This window comes from Limulus polyphemus, unplaced genomic scaffold, assembly GCF_000517525.1.
Source record: "Limulus polyphemus unplaced genomic scaffold, Limulus_polyphemus-2.1.2 Scaffold588, whole genome shotgun sequence".
NCBI classification, from domain to species: Eukaryota; Metazoa; Arthropoda; class Merostomata; order Xiphosura; family Limulidae; genus Limulus; species Limulus polyphemus.
Genome location: NW_013666198.1, coordinates 505,100 through 514,994, shown reverse-complemented (window position 1 = coordinate 514,994; position 9,895 = coordinate 505,100). Strand labels below are relative to the sequence as shown.

Here is a 9,895-nt window from a genome sequence, read left to right as displayed (position 1 = left end):
GGTTTGTTGACAATCGGTTCAGCGGTTTGCCAGTTATAAGAGAACTCACACATCTACAGACTTTATCAAATAATGATGTAGACTTCTTATGTTCTTAATATCATATCTAGTATATTTATATCTTTCTACAACCAAAATATCAATAGAACTATTGTGGGTTGTGACTTAATAAGATGCTCTTTTTATTCGAACTTTGTATAAATAAATTCTAAGGTACATATGAATATTTGTGATTTAATACATTATAACTGGCAACTAATTGTCTCTTCTGTTAAATTTTTAGGGGCACCAAGTTTTGTGTTAATTCTTCCTTTATGTATTTATTTAGGAAGGTGTGACGTGTATGCTGGTTTTTGCTATTATTACAGCCGTCCTTGGAATGTTCCAGTTTGGCTATAACACTGGAGTTATCAATGCTCCACAGAAAGTAAGAATTCATTATTCCTTAATTCTAGCAAGATGCTGAACCAACTTACTGTAAAATAAATATAAGTTAGAATGCAAATTTCGATGATCTCTTAAAAGAAAATCGTATTTACTAGAACAAAGTCGATGTTAACCTTCGTACGACAACAGAATTACAACTTCCTTCAAACTCACGAAACAAGGAGCGAATACTTTTACAAATAAACACAAATATTTTGCGACTTGAGTGAAACTTTACACGTTTAGTGTAGATTTTTTTACATGAGAGTGTTTTGAAGCTTTCATTTGGTGAAGTCAAGTGCCTGCTATGATATTCAAAATGGGCCAATATTTTAAAATCTAGCTGCAAATATGCTCAATCTTGTTTTTTTTTTTTTGTTTTTGCTACTGAAGACCGCAAAATTGTGTGTATATATATAACATTTACACCAAAATGTATGTTACAACATATAAATTGCATTTGAATGGCATTCTATATGGTTAATATAACTGGGCTGATAGTTGTTGTTTGTAGTTAAGCACAAGGCTACACAATGGGCTATCTGTATCGAAACCCGGTTTCTAGCGTTCTAAATCCGCAGACATACCGCTGTGCCACTGGGTGGCCTGGGCTGATGGAACTAAATACTTAGATGTTCGTTGTATTGGATTTGTTATCCAATCTCGACAAGTACGTTTCAGAGGTTAAAATATTTAGAGGAGCCTTAACGTTTAAATTAGTCAGGATTCAGTTCTTCATTACTCCAAGATGAACTATTTTTACTTCCAAGGTTTCTCTCACCTACTAGAAATAGCTGGTGTCAACAAGGTTAGTGTGTTATCTGAATAAACGTATGTCACACTTTGATGAAACACTCATGTACAGAAAATGTCAACAAGTAATTATTTAAAACAGAAATAAGTTCATAAAAAATTATTTTTCACACAGCTGCGTTCTTTCGTTGTATTAGTATGTATTTGTTAACGATATGATGAAAACTGACATATAAGACAATGCCAGGTTTCTGTTGTTGTTTTTCTTTTATTTTGTAATTTATTTATATAAGTTTGTTTGTTTGTAATTAAGCCCAAAGCTACACAATGGGCTATCTGTGCTCTGCCCACCCGGATTCTAGCGTTGTAAGTCCGCAGACATACCGCTGTGCCACTGGGAGGCTATATAAGTTTTTGCTGTAATGAGAATATTATATGATTTTTATATTGAACGTTATTGTAATAACAAATTAAATATTTTTAGAGCCTGAAATTAGGTCTTCTTTTTTTTCTTGATGAGTTCATTCATGGGTCAACGGTAAGGTTACTGATGCTAAAGTACGAGGTTCGATCCTCGCAATGGACAAAATGCAAATAGCCCATTGTATGGCTTCTCATTGAAATAAACTTTTGGTAAATCTAGAGATATCCATTCGGAGCAGATACTTTATTCTTTGGCACTTCGTGTTTATAAAATCAGCGGGTTTGTGTTGTATTTTAAGCCTACAATGTTTAGACAAGGTTGACCTGGTTTGGACTAGAATACTACTCTCTGGTATTTAAAAGAGAGCACAAGAGCCGCACAAAAAGGTCTCGCTTGTAAGGAAAACTAAAATCTTACAACCACCTCCAGATCATTCAAGCTGAGTGTCGCTTCAGTTCGTGTTATTGCTCACAAGCGTGTGCCATTTCTCTGCACCACTGGTGGTTATACATGTCATTCTAAACCTGTGAAGGCAATTGTTTTCGAGTTGAGGAGACAACATTTCAACTATTTTGATATTGTGATTTTTCCTACTCGAACGACGTTGTTGTTGCTTTTTAGATAAAAACTATAAAATGGGCTATCTGCGCTATTTCCCCGCGGGGAATCGAATCCGCATTATAGCGTTGTAACTCCGTAAATTTACCGATGACCCACCGGGGGACCTACCAGGACGTAACCGATGTCTAGGTGACTTGAAAGAACCCGTCTTTCATTAACTGGCTTAAAAGTTCTGACTGTTTGCTTTGACCAAGAAGTGACAACGCTCACTTTAATGTGGCCGGACATGGCCAGGTTGTTAGGGAGCTCGAATCGCAATCTCCGGATCGCGGGTTCGAATCCACGTCCCATCAAACATGCTAGCCCATTCAGCCGTGAGGAAGTTATAATATGACGGTCAATCCCACTATTCTTTGGTAAAAGAGTAGCCCAAGAGTTGGCGGTGGGTGGTGATGACTAGGTGCCTTCCACTGCTAAATTAGGGACGGCTAGCCTAGATAGCCCTCGTGCAGCTTTGCGCGAAATTCAAAACATACAGTGCTTTAATTTCTTCAGAATTAACGCCAACATGTTTTTTATGTGCTTCTTATTTAAACGTTTATACAGTAGTTTGTCTGTTCCATTTCACGCAAAACTACACGGTAGCTATCTTCACTAGTCACCCCTAATTTTGAAATGTTAAACTAGAGGGAAGGCAGCTAGTGCCCACCACCAACTCCTGGGAAATTCAAATCAAATAGTGGGATTTGACCCATCGATAGCTTTTATAACACACCCATGGCCTTAAAGTAAGAAGCGCGAGTGTTTGTAGTAACAGTATTGAATGGTTAATACGCATTTAACTTTTTTTTTTTGTATATCAAGAATTCCAACTTTCTTTCGGTCATAACGAATAATAACCTTTAACGTGAGGTAAACAGAAGACATAATAATAATAACATCGAAATTTCACACCATTACACACTTGAGAAGTCATAATCTATTTCGGCAGCGCTAGTTCGGGTTAAGTTTCATTCAGATGTAATCACAAGCAATTTTATATAGTACAAAAAACTCATTGACGTCAGCCTAATCAAATCTTATTTGCTGAGACATTATTTCGCTCTTATACGTTCCTCTTCCTCTGTACACAGTAGAGAAATAATGAGATGGCGATAAAGAAAGCCTTTTCTAAAGTGCTCCACGTATATTATATCCTACTGTGATATACTGTCGAATAGGAGGATGGTGATAAAGAAAGCCTTTTCTAAAGTGCTCCATGTATATTACATCCTACTGTGATATACTGTCGAATAGAAGGATGGTGATAAAGAAAGCTTTTTCTAAAGTGCTCCATGTATATTATATCCTACTGTGATATACTGTCGAATAGGAGGATGGTGATAAAGAAAGCTTTTTCTAAAGTGCTCCATGTATATTATATCCTACTGTGATATACTGTCGAATAGGAGTATGGTGATAAAGAAAGCCTTTTCTAAAGTGCTCCATGTATATTACATCCTACTGTGATATACTGTCGAATAGAAGGATGGCGATAAAGAAAGCCTTTTCTAAAGTGCTCCATGTATATTATATCCTACTGTGATATACTGTCGAATAGGAAAATCTCTTTTTGTGAAATTATAATCGTGAAGTTAGTGGAATTATTTGAATCTTGTCCCATTGTACATTACCTCCATACAACGAAGTTTATTTCAATTACATTGATCAACTTAATCAAGGGCCAGGCGTCACCTACTGGTTTGTGTTCCGGTCTGTGATTCCGAGGGTCCAAAGTTCGAGTCTCTGTGCCTCAGAATCGCCGTCGGTGTATTAAAAAAGTGACGGCTAAATACCATTATTGGAATAGAGTAGTCCAAGATTTGACGGAGGGGGCTGTTGATAAGCTGCATTCTCATTATTCCATTATTTTAAAATTAAGGACCGCTTTGGGCAAATATCCAAAATACACATACATAAACAATGTGTGCTTGAGTAGTTATTTACACTAGTCTGTGTCCTATGCTAAACACATGCAAAATATGATAGATAAGACATAATTTTGACTTTCTGAATGATCAGTCTTCAATTGAGAACAAAGTTTAAATGACTTAAAGAAAGCATAATATTTTCAACTTGCAGAGACCTGCCAAACATTTGTGGTCAAATTAGTATCTCTATTGCCACAGTTCCTCTTTAAATACAGGATTTTAAAAATAATACACAAGAATTCTATTCGCAGACACCGAAATCTATAAATGCACTTGTTTTAGGCTTAACAGTAGTTAAGACTTTATTAAGTACAGCCTAAATTAACACTGTAACTTGTGCGCATTCTTTTCATTAGTTTAGTTAGGGCTAAACTTTACCGTCTTAATACTAACAGCAAATAAACTTAGAATATTATTTTGCGACTTAACGTTCTACCTTTTTAGAAACATTGATAAGCTCTTAATGTGTTGTTATACAAAATGTCTGATAAAGTATATTTATATCCGCCTTTTGTTTACAACCGTTGAAATTAAGTGCGCGCGCATGCTCATTTAGATAGTAAGGTGTGCACTCATTTTCAGGACAGAAAAAAACTAGGTATTATTATAATACATGATAGCCTGGTAAACTTACTTCACGACATAGTAAGGTCAATCAGCACTGAGAAAGCCTATGTTGTTTCAATTCCTTGTCATCGCGTCATTTTGTTCACTCTGATACCAAAAACGAGGATGCAAATCCACATAACTTTCAAAATCCCTCTGTAAATATGCCCTAAAATAATTAACAGAATAATTAGTTGGTTGGTTGTTTTGAAGTTAAGCACAAAGCTACACAATCTGTGCTCTGTCCACCACGGGTATTGAAACCCGGTTTCTAGCGTTGTAAGTCCGTAGATTTATCGCTCTGAATAATTAGAGAAGTTCGATTCTTAGGTAAATAAACTGTTGTCGTGTTCTGTCATCACGTGCAAGTTGAATCAGATTCCTGCTATTATTCCTGCTAAAATGGTTCACGCGCGTTACGCCCCAAAAGAGACGAAGCACACGTTGGAAACGATGATCATCGTAGAGACACCCAAACACCTTCTTTATGGAGTTTTCCTATATTCCTTAGATGTTTACGTTTCATCAGAGACATGCAATTTCAGGGCCATTTCACGAGTGTGTTGCCTTAGGTTAGACTCAACAAGCGTCTTCAGAGCATCAATATCAATTCCAACGTGTCGGCCACTGCCATCACAGTTTTTAAGGCTAAAGGCTAATGTTACTGTAGCAGACAGTGTTGTCATATCCCGGTTATAAATATTACTGTGGCAGACAGTGTTGTCATGACCCGGTTATTAATGTTACTGTGATAGACAGTGTTGTCATGACCCGGTTATTAATGTTACTGTGGCAGACAGTGTTGTCATGACCCGGTTATTAATGTTACTATGGCAGACAGTGTTGTCATGACCCGGTTATTAATGTTACTGTGATAGACAGTGTTGTCATGACCCGGTTATTAATGTTACTGTGATAGACAGTGTTGTCATGACCCGGTTATTAATTTTATTGTGATAGAGAGTGTTTTCTCGAATTGTTATTAATTTTGTCTTGGATTAAAGTTAAATAAGGATATTAATTTTTCACATAGATTATTGAAGAATTCATCTCGGAGATGTACAGAGAGAGGACAGGGGAATACATTACCGAGGATTTCAAGAGGTTCTTGTGGTCAGTGACAGTGTCCATCTTTGCTATAGGGGGTATGATCGGAGGCATATCAGGGGGAACAGTTGCTAACCAGTTTGGGCGGTAAGTGTTATTACTATAAGATTTAACATTAATTAACGACGTCGCGCACATTCTTATTGCCTTAATATTTGTTGTTGTTTTTTCTGTAAATGTCGACAAACATCTTAAGTTTGTTTGAACATTTAAATTGTAAAGAATATATAGCATAAAATTCCCCTGTCCACTTATACTTTGACTTCTGAAACTCATAGTGAAATATGTTCGTTTGTTTCATAGGAAACTGGTATTGAACATGGTTTCGTTTTCTTACTGATTAATTACTTGAGAATGATCGGAACGTCGTACCTGTTCTAAAAATAAATCTTACTTATTGTAAGAGCTCTAACTTGTATATATTATGATATTGAACATGTTTGGCTTGGTTGTTGTTAAGCAAAAAGGTACAGAATGAGCTGTTTAATACCATTGTCATGACGTAGACTGTCTTATGATTCCCATCAGTTAAATAACATCGTTTTTTGTGTTTGTTGTTGTTTTTTGGAAGAAGTTTATAATTATTGCTTTTCAAATCCAGCTGCTTATCATTTTTGTGTTTTCAATACATTTCAGAATATAGATGGTATTACCTAATTCTTTGTAAGTTTTTATTATTAAGATTGTTACTATTATATCGTTTTTTTCCCCTTAGTCTGTCAGAAACTGAAACAACTATGTTCCATAATTATGTGGTTATACTTTAGAAATAAAAAATATGTGTTTCAAAGTGAATTCCTCAAGTACCGTTAGAAATTTAGGGTTAAGGAGTATAATATATCGATCTGTCTGCAGTCGTCCATTACGACAGAGAAGAAGACTGTACGATAAATTTGAGTAACACTAAAATAATGGGATATAAAAAAATAAAAACAAAATAAACATTCTACATCCACCTAATTGATATTTCAATCCGTTACCAAAATGTAGAAAACCTCTTAAAGACATTCAGATAGTTGAACATAAATGTGAAGTTCAATTTTATCATTTGATTCCACTTAGCTATACCGATTTCGGTGTTAAAAACAATTCAAAACACCATACTAACAGTACACGCTCCGCCACTATAAGAAGCTTAGTGTTGTACTTTCGAGTTACCCTTGTCGAGGAGGCCCGGCATGGCCTGGTGGTTAAGGCGCTCGACTCGCAATATGAAGGTCGCGGACTCGAATTCCCGTCACCGAACATGCTCGCCCATTCAGTCGTGCGGGCGTTATAATGTAACGTTTAATCACACTATTCGTTGGTAAAAGAGTAGCCCAAGAGTTGGCGGTGGGTGGGGATGACTAGCTGCTTTCCCTCTAGTTTTTCACTGCTAAATTTGGAACGGCTAACTCAGATAGCCCTCGTGTAGCTTTGCGCGAAATTCAAAACAAACCCTTGTCCAGGGTTACTTTGTGATAGTTGGAATTCTCCGAAACTCAGTGACAAATTAAGAGAATGATAGATTGTATTTCCTATTTATTTTTCGTATTTTAAACAGTTTGTACTGAATGATTCAGAATGATAAATTAGTAGCATAATATGCTGGATATTCTTACTGCAGTGTGAATAAAGGACAACTGAAAACACCATATATATATATATATATGTATATAACTCAAAATAGTTTGTTGGTTCAAGTTATGATAAGGAACCCTAGTTGAGAGAAAAACGAACCAGACTTCTATGAAAAAAAGATAAAGGATCGAATTCTGGCCCCCACCAACGAGAAATAGTCCTTCTCGAAACTTCTATGAAGTAGGCGGCAGATTAGCAAGATAAAAACTAGTTTCTAGTTTAAAAAAATACAAATTAATAATTTGACTTAGGTGATTGTATAGGTTACTAACCAGGACAACGATTGATATTAGAAGTACTCTGAAAACGACGTAAAATGTGCGAAAAGAAAATATTCTCTGGTATGTTACGATAAATAAACGAAATGTAAAAATCGTTAACATTACTTTAGCTGTAGTTTAGTTGATTTTATTCATGTTTCAGTAACGGTTTTCATTTTTTAACAAACAGGAAAGGAGGTTTGGTTGTAAACAACATCATGGGGATATTAGGAGGTGTTCTCATGGGGCTCAGCAAGACGTCAAACAGCATCGAGATGCTCATATTTGGACGCCTTTTTATAGGAATTAATTGTGGTTAGCACAGTTTTTCTGTTGATTATTTCAGTCAATTTCTCATTTTTCTTTGTACTCCATGGGTTTGAATAATAGACAAGATTTTTTTTTTTCAGAAACGCTTGTTTATTTCACAGAATTTAAAGCCAGTGTACTTTACATCTCATGGTATGATATAATGTTTTTACACGCGTACTTCGGGGTCTGCAGTACTAACCAAACGCCCCACCCAATTATTATAACATTAAAAATATCAGAAAAACATGAAACGTTAAATTATACTACTTTTTAATTAGAAGTCAAAATAAAAACACTAAAGTAATTTGCACCACGGAACCATTGGTTGAAGCATAATTATTGTAAAACTCACAGTGACTGCCGTAACAGTCAAATATTTATTAAGCAGTAACAAAGGTAATTCCTTTAAAGTTACCTCTCTATAGTTTACTCTAGTAAAACATTTTTAACTCTCTCCACTACAACTGAAGCCATTTAACAAAAAATACAAGAAACTATTTCACCAGTACACATGTATATATATTGTTACGTATCCGCTTGTTAATTAACTTTCCGTAACTTCGTTCGGACGAAACTTTAGCGACACAAGTCCTTACTTAATAAAACTAGTTTATTCTTTCTGAATATGACTTTACCGATACACTTATTTTCAACAGTCGCGCTAAAACAAACGCTATAACAAACGTTAACTTCAACAATACTTTCTCACTGCAGATCAATTACTCACTACCTACACACATTGTTCCGTCACGTTGTGAGCGTCTTATTTATATACCAGACAAACATATATCTAGTAAATGCTAGGGCATTCACCAAGGAAGAAAAAGATACTTCTAGAAAGCAGGTGGCGTGACAATAGTCACGTGATCTCGCTGACGCAACAATATGTATATAAAGTAAGTCTAACTTCAAACATTCTTGTTTTCCCAGTCCACATGATACTTGACTTAAATAATGTACTTGTAGTGATTCAAATAAACTCGATGCCATGCATGTGGCTTAAACACGTGTCTTCGTATATTTGAAGAAAGTTAAATAGTTTCATGTGAGCTAATCTTGCCTTCTGTCTAGTTTTGGAGAGTCGTTTTGAACTCTGTGAGTCTGAAACGTTGTGTTCAAATCTAGACAGCAGACAGGAGCACTCCGTATTCAACAAGTGTCTTACTATTTTGAAAGTCAGCCATTGTTAGGGTTAAGCGACAGACTCATAGTACGAATAGTATCGTTAGTAATTTTGATATTTAAACTAACTATAGGTTTAACTTATTTTCTGATACCTCCTCACCATCCCCTACAATTGTGGAAGACCTTTCCTTAAAGCAGTCAAGGCCAATAAAGATTTTATCTACTTAGAACTCTACAGATTAATCAATTTAGCAGCGCGTTGACAGAACTACTTAATTTACTGTCAGTGTTAGAAGAAACACATGCCAATAAAATTTCAATACTTGGAACAACATTTTCTCTGCCGATTATAAAAAAGTACTTCTAGTCAACTAATTGCAAAGCTTGTAAAAATCAGAATTAAAGAGCTAATGTTTTACTTGAAAAAAACATCAGCACAAGTAAATTGTAAAACTTCTACATATTAATTGAGACTCTAACGAGATAATAAACCCACAATTGGAAGTAAAAAGAGTGCATCATAATATGTTAGAGATCTACAATTCTACGAACATGAAACTGATGTTAGCGGTGAAGCTAATTTTTCATTGATATTGTTAGGACAACGAAAGTCACGCGACACTGGGAGCATGTGCGCTGGAGTTTCTGGAAGGATCATGAATTTTCCTGGCAACTCTAGTTTGTTCGAGGCGCCCTCTTTTGTAGTATATAAGCCTGGCGAGAAAAACCAG

The 9,895-nt window shown here is 35.6% G+C and overlaps 1 protein-coding gene across 1 annotated transcript in view; it reads left to right on the top strand.

The window, feature by feature from the left end:
* The first annotated feature begins 332 nt into the window (after window positions 1-332).
* The window catches only part of LOC106459294 (glucose transporter type 1-like), a 45,445-nt gene continuing 35,882 nt past the window's right edge, over window positions 333-9,895 (top strand). Inside the window, exons 1-3 of the mRNA XM_013918904.2 lie at window positions 333-427; window positions 5,774-5,934; window positions 7,918-8,042. Of these exons, the coding sequence (XP_013774358.2) occupies window positions 344-427; window positions 5,774-5,934; window positions 7,918-8,042 (370 nt within the window). The 5' untranslated portion in view covers window positions 333-343. The remainder of the gene's footprint in view (window positions 428-5,773; window positions 5,935-7,917; window positions 8,043-9,895) is intronic.